Raw genomic sequence first — 19,055 nt, forward strand, 5'->3', positions numbered from 1 at the left:
CCAAAACCCTCGTAAAATAAGAGCTTGCAGTATGGAGACAGCTTTCTGTGGGCTGACTGGTTCTCAGAAAGAAACTTTAATTATATGCCCATCAAGCTAGATAAAAAGAACCCTCAATTTAAATGTTCCATAGGGCCAGTGTTCACACTTACAAGGTTTTTAACCTGTGTGCAGGTTTCTTTTTGTGCAGTGTTCCCACACCAGGACAACATTGTGGCCACAGTTTGCTTGTATGCAAATGCTGCACAGGAGTCTAAGAACCCTTTAAATTCCTTTCCTTTTTATCACTGTTGCCGCAAGAGTCCAGGGGGTCAGTGCATCTAGATGTTAATCAGAAGGTCAGGGGTTGAGCCCACCCAGGGCAGGATTCCTGCATTGTGGGTGCTTGGACTAGATAACCCTCTACAATTCTATGATGCTTGAAACTTAAAGCTGCTTCTTTTATCTGCCCCTTGTTTCAGGGCCTTTGCAGGAGTGGTTTCAAGGATATGGAATGGCTGGGGAAACCCAGCCAGATGGGCGGGGTATAAATAATAAAATTACTACTACTACTACTACGGAATGTCCTTCCTTGGAAAACTCAGCAAGCTCCTTCTCTTTCAATCTTTAAGTCAAAACACTTGAAGTTCACTGGATTTTTGGATGTTTCTAAGTTGCATCCTGCTGCTACAATTAGTTTACTGTTGCTCTGGTAACCTGCACTTTGTTTCCTTTTTCTTGCAGCGGCATATATTTATTATGATACATATATATAGTAAACTGCTATATTGTGCCCAAATGGCAGGATACAAATCTTCTAAATAAATAAATCTAGCACAAAACTGCTAGCACAAATGAGCCTGTTGCAAATCTGGTGTTTCCAAGCTTAATAGCCCTATTCTAGTCCTCTCCATTACAACCCTCCATGAGCTGAACCACTTTTTCCTCCATTCCAGGATGGCTCCCCTTTTTACTGAAGTTACATGAATCTGCAGCAGTAGATACAATTAGTTGCATGCATCCTTGAATACTTATTTCTGTTCAGAGTTTCCCCAACTTGAATGGCTTTCAAACTAATGTGTTTCCTTTTTTCTTTTCTTTTTATCTGGGGTCTGGAATTACTTGGAACAAGGAAGACCAGACTTGTAGATTAATCTACAAAGTGGATGTGTGTTCTAAGAATGAAACTAAATAATGAAATTCACAAATCTACCTGAAAGGATAATCTCTCACTGGCCACTGAAATGCAGTGGTACAAAGCTTTGTAAAAGATCTCAGGAAATATTGTCCATGATGATGTTTTTAAAAAGGGGGGGGGATGCATTAACTCTAATTACAATAAAGGAGATAACGCAACACCTGATGTGTGACATTAGCACTGAAAACAATTACCGGCTTAATGAGAGTGTTGTCCACTTTGCGAGGTAGTCCTGCAATATACACCTTTGTCTCCAGAAAGCCATTGGAGGGCTTAAAAAGATTTCTTGGGCTATTGATGCTCATAACTGCTTCTTTTGCTATTTTTACACTGATGCTGTGCTCTAGTTCTTCCACGGAGATCTAAAGGTAAAAGAACCAGATATACTTCTGAATGTTGAGAGAAGTCGTCCCAAACCAACCAAGGGGATCTGTATTCAAACAGCATTCTGCTTTGACTGGCACAAGGAAAAAGGAGCTCAGTTTGGTTAAAAGAAACACAAAAAACCTATGTCCAGCACCCAGGGTGTGTGCACACTGATAGTATGTGCATACATCCATATGCAGAAGTGGTGTTGGGAGCATGAAACAGTATCCACACAAGTGCATGTGCTCACAAAGGACAGGATCTGCTAGAAGTGAATTTTCCAGCTTTTACAGCCATTCTTTAGAAAATGCCAGTATGAGCTCCTCTTGTCTGAATGAAGAATAGGAACTGTATCAAATCTTAGACTCAGAGCTCCAACGGAGGGTTCTTTTATTATGAAGACATGGAAGTATTCTGGGGACATGAAAGTACTTTGTGAAAATGACAATCTGAAGCTAGTATTGCATATTCATCAAGGGGCTTTAAAAGTGGCATCTTCTTTTATAAGCAATTCAATGTTCAGTTTCCTAACTCATGGGGGAGGGGGCTTACCATGTGCCACAAACCATCGTTAATGGCTTTGCCACCGCTTGTTACTTTGGCTGCCAGTTCATTCTTGAATTGAATTTCAATCTTTCCATCACGCAGTGCAAGCAAAAACCATTCTGTGTTGTCGTGGGATTCGGCATACAGTATAACACCCTCATTATCGTAAGTCCGGAAATCAAATTCTGCAGAAAATCTGGGTTGTTAGGAAGGGGGAGAATGAAGTATGACTGATAAAGGAACTGGATCTGTACTTTAAGAACTTTGCAACAGAATGACAATACAATTAATAAATGGTACTGATAGGAGAGCTGCACGCTACTATTCAACAGAAACTGATAATAATAGGACTAAATGTGCATTCATACTGCTATCTACTTAAATGTGCATTCATACTGATATACACTTACCTTGTAACTTCTGGCAATCTGAACCTTAAATACAAAACAGGGATCCCTGAAAATTGCTCTGCCAGATAAAGCAATTCATAATACTTTTCAAGATTCAGGGCGAGACAATTCTGCACAACCTAGACATAAGAGAAAACGAAATGTTACATTATGGTTTGATCAAGTGAGTCCACATTTCTGTTCTGAGCCAGTTTTTGTAATTTATTCCTAATCAATAGGATGAATTCAAGCAACTACCTCCTCCCCAACTATCTCCATGTACGTTGGCTCTTGCAGTCACCATGCAGTGAGAAGGTTTTACACATAAGCAATAATATTGATTATACTGGGATGATATTTAATTTAACTGGTTCCTGGTACTGAATTTCCCACACATTAGATTTGGAAACAGTTTCCACCCACTAAAGGGAAGACTGTTAATAATCCTGCCCAGATTAACAAAGACTTCTGTTTATTCTGCCTAGTATTAAAAAATAAACCTGTGAAGCTGAAATCTTCTAGGGCAATATTTACTCGGAAGATAAATGGCCTGCTTGCCAGTTCCATTATCTTCAGGGAATGGAATCACACCCCAGGTTGCCTAATCATTAAATCACAGTTAACTACCACTCACTAGGTTCTCTTAAGTATGTTCAAGCACAATAGCAACCTTTGATCTGTGAACTATTTAAGCCCCACTACATTGAACTGCGTCAAAGCTTGTTTTAAGTGGTAGCTGTCTGAATACATTTCAACATGCCCAGCCTTGCCAAAGAAGTATAAAGGAAGCTATTCATAGAGGAATGTTTTCATTGAAATCATGCACAGCCTCATGGTTTCCTCAGCAAGAAGAGTGCATGTTAAACTGCTTTGCCCACTTACTACACCTCTTATGAATTTTTAGCTTGCTGCGAGAGAATTAAATTATTTTTGAAAAAGTGGAGCCACATGTTAACGTTATAAAACAACTATACTAGTGATGGATAGTACAAACACAGGCTTTGAACCTATTATTAAACACTTACTTTGGAGAACTATCTGAAGAAGTGTGCAAGCACACAAAATCTCATACCAATAACAAACTTAGTTGGTCTCTAAGGTGCTACTGGAAGGAATTTTTTTATTTTGGAGAACAGAGAAAGAGACAATCATTTGCAGGACTATTGAAAGTGTTATGATATGGACATGCCATTATTAATTGTTTTCCCCTTTCGTTGTCTCCGGTCAAACAGGGTTTAGAAGTTTCTGATGTGCTAGAAAACCCCTGCAAATTTAATTTTATGGATACACTCAATGAAGGGTCTCCATCAATGACCTCAGGGCACAGGTATGTATGAGATGAGATGTTCCTTTAGGTATTGGGGTTCCAAGCCATACAGGGTTTTATAGGTCAAAACCAGCCCTTTGAATTGGGTCTGGAAACAAACTGGAAGCAACTGAGGTAGGGAGCAAGGACCACCTTTATGTGGACCCAGTTTACATTCCCCTGCCATATTCTGGACCATTTTGGACAAGTGGCTGGTGCATGTGTGGTTTTTCTCAGCCTCACTGGGGATGAATATTACTTTCCAAGGAAAGTAAGGAGGGGATACTTCACCTCACAAGTTTTCATGTCCTTAGAAAGCTTGAAGCCCTTCTTGCCATCACAATAGCAGGTGTAGCTTCCAGGAGTATTGACACACATTTGGGAACAGGCATTTTCAGCACATTCGTCCACATCTACAGTGAAATGGGAAAAGGCAGCTTGACATTTGCACTTATCACGAGCCCAGCCTCCTGGGAAGCAAACTGACATTTAAGTGGCATGAAGCTCAGGCAGTGTTGGGATTGCTCAACACATCTTCTGTTAAGTTACATGGCATGCAAGTTCCAGGTAATGGCTCCATGGTTCCCATGCCTTTTTCCCAAAATGAATTTGGCATTCATCTACTGTAAAACTGAACGGTCTGTGGACAACAAACCCAAATGCAGCCCACTGGTTAGGTATTGTAGCTTAGCAGATACTTCACCCACACTCCAGTTTTGTAATCCTACACTACCACCACCAACTTCATCAAACTTTGTTACAAGTTTTGCCAGCCTACTGCACGTATATTTTCATGCATCTTAAGGAGCAGCATGCATGAAATTTCACATTATGTGCAAAGGATGATAGGCAAATCTAACTCCCTTAGTCCATGTTTAGCTGAGAAAAGAGAAGGTTAAGAAGAGACATGAGAGTGTCTTCAAACACCCAAAGGGCTGCCATGCAGAACATGCAGCAGACTTGTCCCTTTAGATAGCAGAATGAGAATGAATGGGTGGAAATTGCAAGGAAGCAGATTTTGGCTAAGCATCAGGAGAAACTTCCTAATGGTAAGAGCTGCCTGACAGTGGAACAAGCTGCCTCGGGTGGTCCTTTGCTGGAGGTACTTCAGCAGAGGCTGAGTTGCAATCTGTCAGGGATGCTACAGTTGCATCCTGCATTGAAAATCCTGCACTGAGCAAAGGTTTGGACTTCAATGACTTCTAGAGTCCCTTTCAACTAGTGGAGGTGGTCCATTAAGATGAATGAAGCACTCCCCCACCAACCTCAGTCTTCCCTCAGCCAGCCATCACCTGCCTGCCTTCTTATTCTAGGGAGTTGGCACTGACTGTCTGCTTCCTTCTTCTAGTCGTGGTTTTGCCCTTGTAAGAATCAGCAGGGAGGAGGATGGGGAATAAAAGCAGAATTAGTTGGCTCTGCCGATCCTTGGTTCTGGCTCCACCTAGCTTTGGCCACCTTGCCTTCTGCCCTACCACCCTTAATGGGAAACAGCCACTATTGCTTCTAGCTCTAGGCTTTATGTGGCTGTCTTTCTCAATCACAGCAACTCAAAAGCAGTTTTCCCAACCAACCACAATCCACTCATACAAATATGTTCTTGTTGGCATCCGTCTGTCTCGGGAGACAATGTAAGCGCCTAGAAAATGTCTATGGTGGCTGTGAACTGCATAACCACGACTAACTGTTGGAGAAAAATATTCACAGAAATGAGCTGCAAAGCTAAAAAGCAACAACAACAATAATAATCAGAGCGTAAATTGTGCGAGCAAGCTCAGACCAAGCTGCCTTAACCATGATATGATATATTGCTATTTTTAAAAAATGTAGCATCTCAAAATGGTCCCTATTATATGCTCAAACACTATGCACCGCATACATGCATGCTACCTTTGTAAAGCAAAAATCAGCTCGGTACAATTGCAGTGGGAGATGAGTGTGCGTGCCAAATTGCAAAGCCCAGGGGGCTTGGGAAGCATTCATTCAGAAAAGAAATGTGGGCTGACCAGGGCAAAACACATTTTGTCCTGACTGAGCGAAGCTGACTACGTTCTCTGCTTTGTTGGCTAAGCACAATAAATAATTTAGAAGTGCAAGGCTGTGTGAAAGACAGCATTAGTAACTTGCCTTCTCTGAGAGTAAACAAGACTCCCACTGCCTGAGAAGATCCCACTGGGATCAAGCCCAAGAAATCTTGCAAATCCTGTTCCTAAAATATCACGCTTGCATGATAAAGACTTATCATGCCCTGAGATGTATAAAATGTAAGTTGCAGAGCTTGGTTTTGCAGCAGCCTAAGCATTTATGTGCATTGTCTGACTCAGAAAGCTAAAAATTTCCAGTGTATTCTAAACTGCAAAGTAGCTATAACCCTTCCACAGCTGCAGAAAAATATTGCTTTTTGCAATATTTCTCCCTCATTTTGGGTCACATAAACATGGTAAAATATAGTTTAACTGATAGAATGGAAGATACTTAAAATTTAACTAGGAAGGTCTCATTTACTTATATAATAAATTCATTGACTAAGGGTGGTTTTACCCTTTACACAGCAGGTGCCAGTTCTGTGAATACATGAGCATTACACCAGTCTTTCTGCAGTAGAACTTTACAATGTGTGGATGTCGTACCAATAGCTTTAAAAGCGGGTGATTAAGCCTTTTCAAGCCAGGTATGGCACTCACCCATCAGCAACATGCGGGGGTGTTATAGGGGGCAGAGTCAAAATGGGTGTGGCCTATTTGTATTTTATAAATAGGAAAATGTGGAGTTCCTTTTGACAACACAGAATCATAGCAGGGGACCTGCGGGAGTGGACAGTACAAAAGAGTCTTATGTTTTCAATAAAAGTTGACAGAATTTTGGGATGTCACAGAAAATCCTTTGGCATGATGGTACCACAAAGGAGCTTTTGCGGGAGAGGCAGGTGTAGCCTGTGGGCCACAGCTTTAAGCATTCAGCATGGTGCCATGATTGGAAATATCTAGCCTCTGAGTGGCCATTGCAGCAGACTCCAGTGTAATACTTGGTGTACTCAAGAAGGTCACATCTGCCACATGAAGTATGTAACTGCTTTCACCAAACCAAATTAGTAAAATGTTCCGAGAACTTTGGAAGGAAGTTTGCATGGCAATCCGTGTGGTGTGATGGCTACTGGTCTTGGGTCTGGATACAGAAAAGGCATGTCCAAACTCCTACTCAAAATCCTCATGTCCCACTGAGTTCAAGTTTGCTTGTTTCTTTCTTTCTGGCATTTCTACGTAGCCTTTCAAGATAAGTCTTTTAGGTGATTTAAAATAATGTGGGGGGGGGGGGAAATAGCATAAAGGATATTTAAAACCTTTGGTACTGAAAACGTAGGAGCAGCTGAACCTAACTGACACCAGAGCTATTAGGAAGCAAAAAATATGGCATCTCACCCTAAGGAAGGATGAGATGCAAATATCTCAACAGTGGAAACAGACATCACTAACCACATGGTAAAATATTACATAGAGACAGAAGCTAACCAGACTGGGAGGTGAATCTTACTTCAGCACTGCAATTTTGGACAGTAGGCTAGTTTTAGAGGGTGCAGAGCAGGCCAACGTTGCTGCTTTAAAATGTTTTTATTGTTTTATTCCCAGCCCCTTCAGCTGATGGAACCTTGGGTGGCTAGGACACACAGCTCTGTCCTACATCTTACTGCTACTTTCTGCCCCTCTGGCCTCTGCATCACTCTGTCAAATGGTAGGGTTAGCCCTGAAGGAAGGAAGGCAACAGTATAGGGCTCACTACTTCACACGTAGATGGTACATACAGATATTTTTTTGTATTCCACATATTTATTTGACTTCTTCGCTTGAAGTAGGCGTATGTTGTATATATTGATGGATGTGGTGTTTTCTTTAAAGAAGATTCCCTTCTTTTAGCTTCCTTTATGTTTTAGAAACAAGATGGTAGAAACTCAAGAGGGCTAATTTAGGTGGCATAGTCCCAATATTGTGACATTTGCAATCTGTGTGGAAAGTAATCTAAACTGCCTATGCATTACCAAAAAAACCATGAAATCTATAAAACAAACCACACACACACAAACTAAATAGAATGTGGAAAATCTGCAGAAAATAATGATGAATATGTCAAGAAAGGTAAGCTAAAACATCATTTAAAAACAAAAGTTCTACCTTCACACTTCTTTGTAGTTGAGTTATAAGCATAACCTGCTGGACATTCACACTCGTACTTCCCAGGAGTATTCTTGCATTGTGCTGTCCCACAAATCTTTGGGTCCAACATGCATTCATTCATGTCTGTAAATGCAAAATGCTATTATAAATTTCCCACAAAAAAAGGAATGGATTGATTTCTGCTGCTATTGGCTATTGTTTCTTGCCACTTGCCCCAAGGGTAGAAGGGATCTAAAGAGACAATAGGAAATGGTGGAATATGCAAAATGTGAACAGCATAAACCAGTCATGGCCAAACTTGGCCCTCCAGTTGTTTTGGGACTACAACGCCCATCATCCCCAGCTAACAGCACCAGTGGTCAGGGATGATGGGAATTGTAGTCCCAAAACAGCTGGAGGGCCAAGTTTGGCCATCACTGGCATAAACCATAAACTCACAGAATCTAGACATTTTACTATTTTCAAAAAAGTTGATAGCCATAAGAATGGGCAGTTTTCCAGAGATAATTATCTTATTTTTCATATTTTCTCACAGTGCACTATATTTTCCTTGCATGTGCTTACTCATGTGGCAAGGTTCCATGCGATCAGGCTAAGCAGCTATTTTTGATATTGGAAGTACATGCTCCCCCATTTCCTTTTAATTAAGCAGTACGATTGCAATCCAGGGCCCTGCGTGGGGTGGATGGTTCAGCTGCAAGCTAGACAGATGGCAAATTGTGAACACATGGGTCACACCAGGCATTAGTGTAGCCTTCCCTCTGCCCCTTGTTTGACCCAATCCCATCTGTTAATAGACTACATTTTCAAAGAAGACCAGTGGATTTACAGGTATGTGCCAAAACTCTAAGGCTTTGCTACTCCTGAGGCCAAGGTTGCTAATACACACAGTTCCATTTAAGATATAAGACAAACATGTTGAAACTTGTCCGTATGGACCTTAGCACTGCAATCAATAGGTATAAATCCTGTTACAGAATAGGACTTTCTTTTTGTTTTATGTGCTGCTGACATTTCTATGTTTGGCTTCTTCCTTACCCTCACAGTCCAGTTTATTTGGATGTATATAATAACCATCTTCACAATAACAACGGTAGCTTCCAGGAAAATTAATACAAGTTTGACTACACCCTCCATTTCTGTTTGTTAGGTCTTCACATTCATTGATATCTAGGGGGAAACAAAACAAAACCTTCACTAAGAAATTGCTTGCATCAATAGTGCTTGTTTGATATGGAAAGATATATTTAAAAGTGAGCCAGCTCTATTTTCCACTGTAGGGAGAGAAAAAAACCTACGATTACGTACCCTCTTCACATTTCTCTCCTTGCCATCCAGGTTTACAGACACAGGTGAACTTGGCTTGCCCATCTCTGCATTCCTTATAACCTTCTTCATTGCATGGCAGTGGAATACACTGGTCTGATATTACTGCAAAGGCAGGTAGACAAAGCAGAAAAAGTGTCAGTCTTATGATCCACCTTTTCTTAATCTTGATAGTTCATCTTTTCTCACAGAATGGAAAAACTTTATCTACAAGAACAATAATTGACAAAGCCAATTCAGCCCTGAAAAATGTATTTTATTCCTTGTGGCGTCTTTGGGCACAGCTAATGGATGCCCGTTTGACATAGGTTTTATTTCCAACTTCTTTCACCGGTCTGAATAATAGTAAGCTTCCTATTTCTGATGAAGTGAGTGGAAATTCCTCAAGAGTTATGGTTGCCCCTTACATATGCGGCCTTTAGGAATTAGATCTAGAGACCTTTTTTTCCTCCAGCCCTATAGAAACAGTTGATCTAAGACATAATCTCCTGCTGGATCTCATTTTGTTAGTTTTGTTTCTTCCGATCCTTCCTCCTTTGAGAGGAAAGGCAGAATATAAAGCTAATAAATAAAAATAATATATTGTTAATGTTAAGAGCATTGTATCAATGTATATAAATGTGTGCTGCCCTGGGAACCTTCAGACTGAAAGGTAGGCTGAATTCTTTTTTGAAAAATTAAAAATATAACATAATACAAATAGTAGGTCTTTCTTCCTTTGTGACCAGTATATGAAAGAATACAAGAACAAACAAAAGTTAAGACAGCAGATTGCAGAACAATGAATTTGAGAACTTCATTCAGCATCAGCGTGTGTGCTAGAACAGAATGGGCAGATCTACATCAAACATTTAACCAATGTACTGTACATTTAAATCATGTGACTTTCCCCAAAGAATCCTGAGAATTGGAGTTCCCTCCTCATAGAGCTACAATTCCCAGCATCCTTAAGAAGCTACAGTTCCCAGGATAGCATCCACTGAGTTTTTACGCATTTCCCCCCAAGCCAGTTTTGATCTAAAATGAGAAACCAAATGACCTATCTGTGTTTTAATCCAGTTATGCTTACACAGCCTGTAAAAGCTTCTTCCTGAGATTGCTGTCAAAGAGCAGGTGGAAAAGAAAAGAGGAAAAGCAGAAAACCAGAAAGTGGAGGGGAAGGAGGAAGGAACTGTGACGCGTATAAATGTAACAGAGAACACATTAGAAAGCTGTTGCTACCAATAAACGTGGTAACATTTTTTAATACATTCACCCATTAATAATTTGTCCATCCCGCAATTTCCAACGCATTTCCCTGTCACTTTCCTAACCGCAAAAGTCTTTTCTTTTAAAGTGGATTTATTGCGCCAGGGTAACAGAACACTTTAATCCATTTTAATTGCACAAACAATACCTGGTTTGCACCTGAATCTCTCCCGTAAAAATAGTGACAGTCTGGAGGCAACCATAGTGTCCCTAAGCCTTGGGATTCACCAAACTGTGAGATCAAGTGTTATGATTTCAGGCGCATCAACCAACCACTTCGAAAATTCTTATGTGCCAATGCTAAGACTTGTGGCAATGCTGAGACACAAAGTGCTTGCTGCAGGGCATGGGGCTCCGATACTCCTGGCACATCACTGCTACTGCAAGCCCGGTGCATCTCATATTGCAGGCATCCCCAAACTCGGCCCTCCAGATGTTTTGGGACTACAACTCCCATCATCCCTAGCTAACAGGACCAGTGGTCAGGGATGGTGGGAATTGTAGTCCCAAAACATCTGGAAGGCTGAGTTTGGGAATGCCTGTCATATTAGCTTGAGATGCTACAGAATTTTGGGGACTGGATTGCCAGGATATGAAGTCGCAGTTACAACATTTTTTGTTGTTGCTGCTTGTAATATCGTCAGAGCTTCTCCAGTGGGTAATCTGTGACAACCGTCTTATGGCACAAGCACGTATGAGGAATAAAATTAACATCAAGTACAGCGACGCTCCTCACTAGAGACTATTCAGCAAGATAATTTGCTCACACTTCCCTGCCACCCCCCAAGAGCCTCTAATGAGAGTAAGAGAGAGAGAGAAACAAGGGATGAATAAGAACACACTTTAATTTGTGACTGCAGGCATGCTAGCACAGCAGTCTGGGAGCCACGCTCCATCTCTGACTGCACGTGTGATAATGATCAAGGATTCCTTTTTGCCCTTATCTGTTCTCAAGGACAAAAGACAGAGACAGATGCTTAAGGATTAGAATGTATGCTTCGCTTGGGATCTCTTTCCAAACACCTCGAAAATGTTGCGATAAGAACAATGAGAAGGAGCATTTACAGCAAAGGAGAGAAGCTGCTTCTGGGGCATTGCTTCCTACTCATGTCTTACACCATACTTTGGATGTGTTTATTTATTTGAAATAATCTATATATTGCCTTTCCAGCCACAATGCTTATTCAAAGCTGTTTGCGCCTGATCAAACAGACTGAATGAACTGCAATGTTTGGAGTTGGAACTTTTAAGGATAAAAAGGATAAAAAGAAAGGAAGCACTAGAATTTAGTGCAATGGTCTCCAACTTTTTCAGACCCCTAGAATCAAATTTATGTTGTAGAAATTGACCTGTTATTGGGGTTCAGGAAGGGCCTAGACAGGGCCCTCAACAATTGTGGTTGCCCTGTTAAGGGGGATGTCGTCCCTCTCAGAGTATTATGCCTCAGACTGCACATGCACACCACAGCCCAGTTCCTCGACCCCATGATGAAAATAAACTCTGGGTCAAAGTTCTTAGGTACCCAGTCAAAGAAGACTTCTTGCAGACGGCATGGAGAGCTAAGATGGGGCCAAAACAGTGATAAAATAATGATATTTCCTGAGTACACGAAGGAGGCCCAGGAGACATTTTCTGGTGCAGAAACACAGCTCAAGAGCACAGCATCATACTGAATTATCTTCATTAAATTTCCCACATTTTTCCGCGTCAGCATTAATAGGAGAGTCCAGTCCTTTAAGGACCCCAATGTGGCTGAAGACTTCCTCAGCAGCGCTTGCATAGTCCTATGCTATATGCCTCATAATAAAGGTCAAGTTCTCTTCTTGCTGGAAAAGCACTGCAGAAATTGAGTCTGTGTAGACATTACTGGCTTAAACCACAGCTGCGTCATTCTTTTTCACAATTTGGATTGAAGACGGTTTGGGGGAAAGCACATCCAAGGGCAGTAAAGCACAAGAAATGACAGGGTAGATATGGTTCCTGACTAATGCTGAGTGCACTGGAAGCAGAGTAAACAGAGGGGGTTGGGGGGTTGGGTTTACACAACATGAGTAACTGTGTTATCTGCAATCTGTATTTCTGGTAGACCAACTGGTGTCAGTTACAAGAAAGGCTGGGACAGAAAAAATAAAGGTACCTCTCGACTCAGGAGGTATGGTATACATAACCACAAATGCTTACCTTTCACACAGGACCTCAGGTCAGCTGGAATCCCAGAAGTCTGTAATGGACTCGTGAAAATTTCCGTTCGAAATGAAGCCAGGCAGTCTGTGAAAGCACAAGCAATTTTAGATGTTTATTTATTTGCTATATTTATGGGCTGCTTTTCAGGCCTGTCCCTCTCAAGGAAAATTAAGCTGCATATTGAAAGACAGTAACCACTACAACCACAATCTACTATTCTAAAGATTCTTAAGGACGGTGTTCCATATTCAGCTAAATCAAACAGTGAAGGAATTCTGGCATTGTCTTGCTTCAGACTGTAGAGGACTATTGGTGAGTTGAAGGTTGCTTTTTTAAAGGCATCCCACATACAAAAAGAGTTTGAAGTAGCCTTCTCCCTTCCATGCTGGCTTTTCATGTGCACAGGTAACAATAAAAAACTTGACCCTCCACCTGTAGACTGATCGTGAAATGATAGAACCATGTGCTTTTGCTGTTTGTGCAGCTCAGGGCTCATCCGCACTTCTGTTTGTGCTGTGATTTCTAGGAACAAGTCTGTGATTTGTGGGCATGGGTCTAAGTGGGTTTCCCTGGGGAAAGGGGCAGGACAAAAATCAACAATGCTTGGACCCATGCCTACAGATCACAGACCTGTGCTTAGAAATTGCGGCACAGACGGAAGTCCTGTCAGAATCAGAAGAGGCACATTTCTTTTTCATTACAAAAGAGATCATAGAACTGGAAGAAAATGAAGGCCACCCAGATGTTGAAACTAAGTTCCTTCAAGTGCTAGAAATCTATAAGAGCTAGTGATGGGTAGCATATTTTGCTAGCTTGAATAATGTTATACTCTTTAGCAGTGCTTTTTTCCCAGAGGGTACTCCAGGGTACACAGTACCAGCACCTTTTTGTTGTTGTTAAAAAGTGTGGCACTTGCTGTGACAACTTCATGGCAAGCACTGACACCTATATTTCCAGAAAAAAAGTGCTGCTCTTTAGTGGTAAAGTTATGTAACATTGTTTTGGTACTCCATATATGACTATTTCTGCCTGGTTTCACAACTGATAGCAATCTGATTCTGGCAAAAAACAAAATACCAAATGTGCTAAATACAATTAAACCATTATTATTTTTTCTTTTTTAAAAAAGCATGTCAATACAGTACAACATTATAGTGCGCCCACCAACAGAAAGCTGACAAATCACTCCCAGGTACAGAAGGTGGGTGTAGACAAGGAATACAATTCCTCAAGCATAAAAACAGTGCTTTATGCTGTACAAGGAAGGAAAGGAGAAATCTCAGAGTAATCAGCCATTACAGCCCCAAAACTGGCTAGTATTGCACCAATCCTAAACACATTTACCTTGGAGCAATTCCCATGAAAGGCCCAGCTAAGATTATTTCAAATTGTTCATTGAATCAGGCAGCAAAAGACAGCAACACCTGGCTTGCTGCCATTTCATGTGTCCCTCAATGCCTTTAGATCAATCCCCACACTGCTAGGCCTACTGTGGAATGAGACACAGCCACAAAGCTGCTGCTTTATTTATCTGGACAAAAAATAAGTGGTCCTGCCCTTCTGTCCCAGGAATGTGACCTCCAGGGCAGCTAAGGTTACAGTACAACCATCTAAAATCACACCAACAAAAAGCAATATCCTTCAGCCTGAATGTCACTCGATAATCAAACTTTGCCAGTAGCAAAGGCCTGTTGAAAGAGCAGCTTTTTTTTTACTTTTTTGCAGAAGGCAGGGAGAAAAGAGGTCAGCCAGGTTTCCAGGGGAAGGTGTTTTGGAATCAACAAAAATGTCCCCATTTATGCCAGATGCTTACTCTGATGACCACAAGGAAACTCATATGGAAGGAAGTTGCCAAGGTAACTATTTCAACTTGTAGGTCCCATTTCATGAATCTTTCCCTTCTGATTGCCACCACATGGGAAAAGCATGCGGAAAGCATGGGTGGGTGGGTGGGAGTATTGCACCTGTCGGGCCTTCTCAGCCATTCTGGGCAGCTCCCAACAGAATATTAAAAACATGATAAAATATCAAACATTAAAAACTTCCCTAAACCAGGCTGCTTGCAGATGTCTTCTAAAAGTCAGATAATTGTTTATTTCCTCGACATCTGGTGGGAGGGTGTTCCACAGGGCGGGTGCCACTACCGAGAAGGCCCTCTGCCTGGTTCCCTGTAACCTCACTTCTTGCAGTGAGGGAACCACCAGAAGGCCCTCGGAGCTGGACCTCAGTGTCTGGGCTGAACGATGGGGGTGGAGACGCTCCTTCAGGTATACTGGGCTGAGGCCGTTTGGTAAGCTCTTTAGTCGGTCATCTTTCAATGACATAATTGCTCCCAAGAAAACTTTCAGATGCAGTTTCTTTCTCCATATAATTGCTATTGCAGACAGAAGCTAGAATGCAGGGCAGTGGGGGATCTCATAGGGAGATGCTAGCCTTGCTGGATTGAAGAAAATATGGCATTAACAGAGAACAGTTCTGTGCTGTGCATCCTGCTCTCAATGAAAAACATCCCATATAGTGTCACAGTGGGGCAGCTATAATGGGAGATGCTGCCCACACAGACGAGTACTTATATGCTTTGCAAATATAATCACATTAAGCGGTCTCACTGACTGCAAACCATTTCATTGCAACCACCTTCCAATTTTCTCCTAAAATCTTTTAAAGAAAAATGTTAAATAAGTAAATAAATTTGGACTTTTTTAAACGAAACTTACCTAAATATCGGGGGTAGAAATAATCCTGTGTTTAAAAAGAAAAAGGAAGAAAGACAGATCCCATTAGAATGTAAATCAAATAGGAGAAACAGCTTAATTGTTTGCACTGCTTAGGATGATAATTAAAATTTGCTTGTGCTGTAACTGTAATAGGTCATAAAGAAATTGATTTTATCCATTTTTTGTATTTGTTGCTTGTTTAATAGTTTAATTAAATTGTTTTTTAATGCAACTCACAAAATATTTATTAAGTAAAGTGCGGCAAAGCAGCCTAACTTTGAAAATACTTCTTGAGGAACCAACAAACTGAGATCAGGTTATCCTTTCTAATTATGTGGCTAAGAACCTGTAACTGAGCTCACTATTCAATCTCATTTGTGATTTCAAAGAACGAGATGGGGCATCTTTGCTTGGTAACTCTAGAACCTGGAGGTTCCATAATTTTAAAGTCACATCTTAAAGACGTCAATGTATACTCTGTATAGTCTGAGAACATGGTCAAGTGCTAAGGACCACCTGACATCATCATCATCATCATCATCATCATCTATTATTTATATGCCACCCATCTGACTGGGTGGCCCCAGCCATTGCCCCAGACAATTAAAAGATCAATAACAAGACCTGATAAAAGCTCTGTTGCATGGTCATTCTCTATCAAAGTGGAACAGGAGTGAAGATGAAATATGAGCAATAATTAAATGACACAAGAGCCTTATAAAGAGCAGTACAAATATGAACTAAAGCCATAATATGGAGAAATTCCATATACCGTCACTTGCTTAATGATGTGAAAGTGTACATAGGAATTGGATATACTATTCAAACCCTAAACAAAGGCTCCTAGTATTTAGGTTTGCTGGAAAATTCAGAATAGTGTATAAATATGTGCTTAATGATAGCTGTAAAATAAGTGTTATGTACACATATTGAACATTAGAAGCGAATGTTACTGGCTGCCCTTACACTGCCAGGCTTGGTTCAAGTTTCTTTCATTGCTTTACAAACCCTTAACAACTTGGGAACAGCATACCTCAGAATGTCCTGTGCTGCCACCAAGGTATTTTGGGGAGTCACTGTTAGTGGTCCCCTGTGGCTTGGATACATGGCTCATATTCATCAGGAGCCACACATGCACTATTGTGGGCTCAATTTTGTGGGACTCCCTTCCAGTTAAAGTCAGATATTTCTCCTCCATGTTAAACTTCCAGTGCTTATCAAATGCTTACTGAAGGCCTACTGAATTGAATTCTGATTTTATAGTATTGCCGGTAACCCGTCTTTAGTCTTATTGTACACCAGTTAGAGACAACTGTGATTAACTGGTATACAAATTGTTGAAATAAATAAATAAAAGTTCTGCCTTGGTCACACCACACCTGGAGTACTGTGTCTATTTCTGGGCAGCCCACTTTAAGAAGGATATTGACAAGCTAAAATGTTTGCAGAAGAAGTTGACCAAGATGATCAAAGGTCTGGAAACCAAGCCCTATGAGGAACGGTTGAGAGAGTTGGGTATGTTTAACCTGGAAAAGAGGAGACTGAGAGGAGATGTGATAGCCATCTTCAAATATTTAAAGGACTGTCAACATGGAAGATGGAGCACGCTTGATTCCTCCTGCTCTGGAAACCAAAGGTTTCATGTTACAAGAAAGGAGATTCCGACTCCCCATCAGGAAGAACTTTCTGATGGTAAGAGTTGTTCAACAGTGGAACATACTCCTTCGGAAGGTGGTGGGCATTGCTTCACTGGAGGTTTTGAAGCAGAGATTGGATGGCCATCTGTTGTGGATGCTTCAGTTTAGATTCCTGCTTGCAAGGGGTTGGACTAGACAACTCTCAGGGTCCCTTTCAATTCTACAATTCTGAGATTCTATAAATCACAGAAGCAGGCTATGCTCTACCAAGACTACTTGCCACCCTTAGTAACTGGAAACTGTCCATAGTCTTAAGAGCTCTTACCGTTTCAGGGTTATTTTCAAAGACCTCTCTGGCTTCTTCCTTGTTGCAGTATTCTTCAATGCACTCCCGCTCCAAATTCCCCTTCTTGCTTTCTTCCATAAAGGAGTTTGCTCGACGTTTTCTGGCAAGAAACTCTGATGCATGATGCTCAGATAAAACTTAAAAAACAACAACAAGCATTTTGCGTGTAAGAGGCTCTGCTGTGCAACCAAGCAATGTCTTAGATTATAACAAAGATTTAAAGTTAAGATTTTGGTGGCCACATGGACCACTATTAAAGCAGTATAACTAATTAAATGTCAGCATTGCTTTGTTTGTGTGTGTGTGTGTGTGCTAAAAATCCTAAACCATTGAGAACCTGATAAACATACTAAGAACACAACAAATTCCTGATAAAGCCAGCTGGGATAATTAAGAATGAACCTACACAGTGTCATGAAGATTGGAATATCTTCCAGAGAAGCAGCCAGTTTCTGGCCTAGTCAATTTCACATGGCTACAGAATTCTCGTTTCCAGTCAGTTAGACGTGAAACTAAGTACAGTGGTGCCTCGCAAGACGAAAAGAATCCGTTCCATGAGTCTCTTCGTCTTGCGGTTTTTTTCGTCTTGCGAAGCAAGCCCATTAGCGGCTTAGCGCTATTAGTGGCTTAGCGGGCTTAGCGGATCAGCTGATAAGCGGCTTAGCGGATCAGCTGATAAGCGGCTCAGCAGATCAGCTGATAAGCGGCTTAGCGGATCAGCTGTTAAGCGGCTTAGCGGCTTGGGAAAAAGGGGGGGGAGGAAAAAAACCCCGCAGGAACTCGCAAGACATTTTCGTCTTGCAAAGCAAGCCCACAGGAAATTCGTTTTGCGAAGCACCTCCAAAACGGAAAACCCTTTCGTCTAGCGGGGTTTTCGTCTTGCGAGGCATTCGTCTTGCGGGGCACTACTGTAGACCTGAAGATGCCTTTCAGGACAGCAGCAAATGGGAACCCTCCATACATCCTCAATGGAACAGACACCATAAATTTAAAGCACCTGGCTTTCACCAAAGTGTACTGGTAACCGTAGATTGTTAGAGGTGCTGAGAATTGTAGCTAAACTACAGTTTCCATGATTCTTTGAGGGAAGCCATGTGCTTTAAATGAACAGTGTGGGTGGGAACAGGGCGGTGGGGCCCAACAGCCTAGCAGGTTTCCAGCACCTATAACCTGTCATTTCATACAGAAAGTATCATGGTGACCAGGCTCCTCATGTGATGCGCATCCACATAAGAGAGAACACTGGCCACATCCATGCCACACTAACAGTCATGGAGAATCTTGGGAACTGTAGTTTCTTAAGGGCACACAGATATGTAGGCCTGGGGGATTAGCACTACAGTTCCCAGGGTTCTTTGGGGAAAACCATGACTGTTAAAGTGGTATAAGAGTTCTTGAAGTATATGGTACGGATGTGACCACTGTGAAAAAAATAGCCACTCTTGAGTTTCCCCTGGCTCAGGCTGGGGGATAAACCGGGCAGGGGATAGTTGGTTTATCCTGGTGAAGGATCACCCCACCCCTTAAAAACAACAATAGCCCAATTAGCACTGAACTGCTTAGCGGCCACAAACTATTCAGTGACAGATAGAAAATGGCATGGAATGGAGAAACTGATCAGCTGCCCCTCTGCAGCAAGTTTATCCA

The 19,055-nt window shown here is 41.5% G+C and overlaps 1 protein-coding gene across 1 annotated transcript in view; it reads right to left on the reverse strand.

Moving 5' to 3' along the window:
• Nucleotides 1-19,055, reverse strand: part of PROS1 (protein S) — a 34,001-nt gene that overhangs the window by 9,583 nt on the left and 5,363 nt on the right. The window contains exons 2-11 of the mRNA XM_083438367.1: nt 17,388-17,545; nt 15,426-15,450; nt 12,706-12,792; nt 9,259-9,381; nt 8,989-9,120; nt 7,948-8,073; nt 4,076-4,197; nt 2,500-2,618; nt 2,096-2,285; nt 1,372-1,539 (exon numbers count right to left, since the gene is read on the reverse strand). Of these exons, the coding sequence (XP_083294493.1) occupies nt 1,372-1,539; nt 2,096-2,285; nt 2,500-2,618; nt 4,076-4,197; nt 7,948-8,073; nt 8,989-9,120; nt 9,259-9,381; nt 12,706-12,792; nt 15,426-15,450; nt 17,388-17,545 (1,250 nt within the window). The remainder of the gene's footprint in view (nt 1-1,371; nt 1,540-2,095; nt 2,286-2,499; nt 2,619-4,075; nt 4,198-7,947; nt 8,074-8,988; nt 9,121-9,258; nt 9,382-12,705; nt 12,793-15,425; nt 15,451-17,387; nt 17,546-19,055) is intronic.

This window comes from Podarcis tiliguerta, assembly GCF_965153285.1.
Source record: "Podarcis tiliguerta genome assembly, chromosome: 4".
In the NCBI taxonomy this organism is placed as follows: domain Eukaryota; kingdom Metazoa; phylum Chordata; class Lepidosauria; order Squamata; family Lacertidae; genus Podarcis; species Podarcis tiliguerta.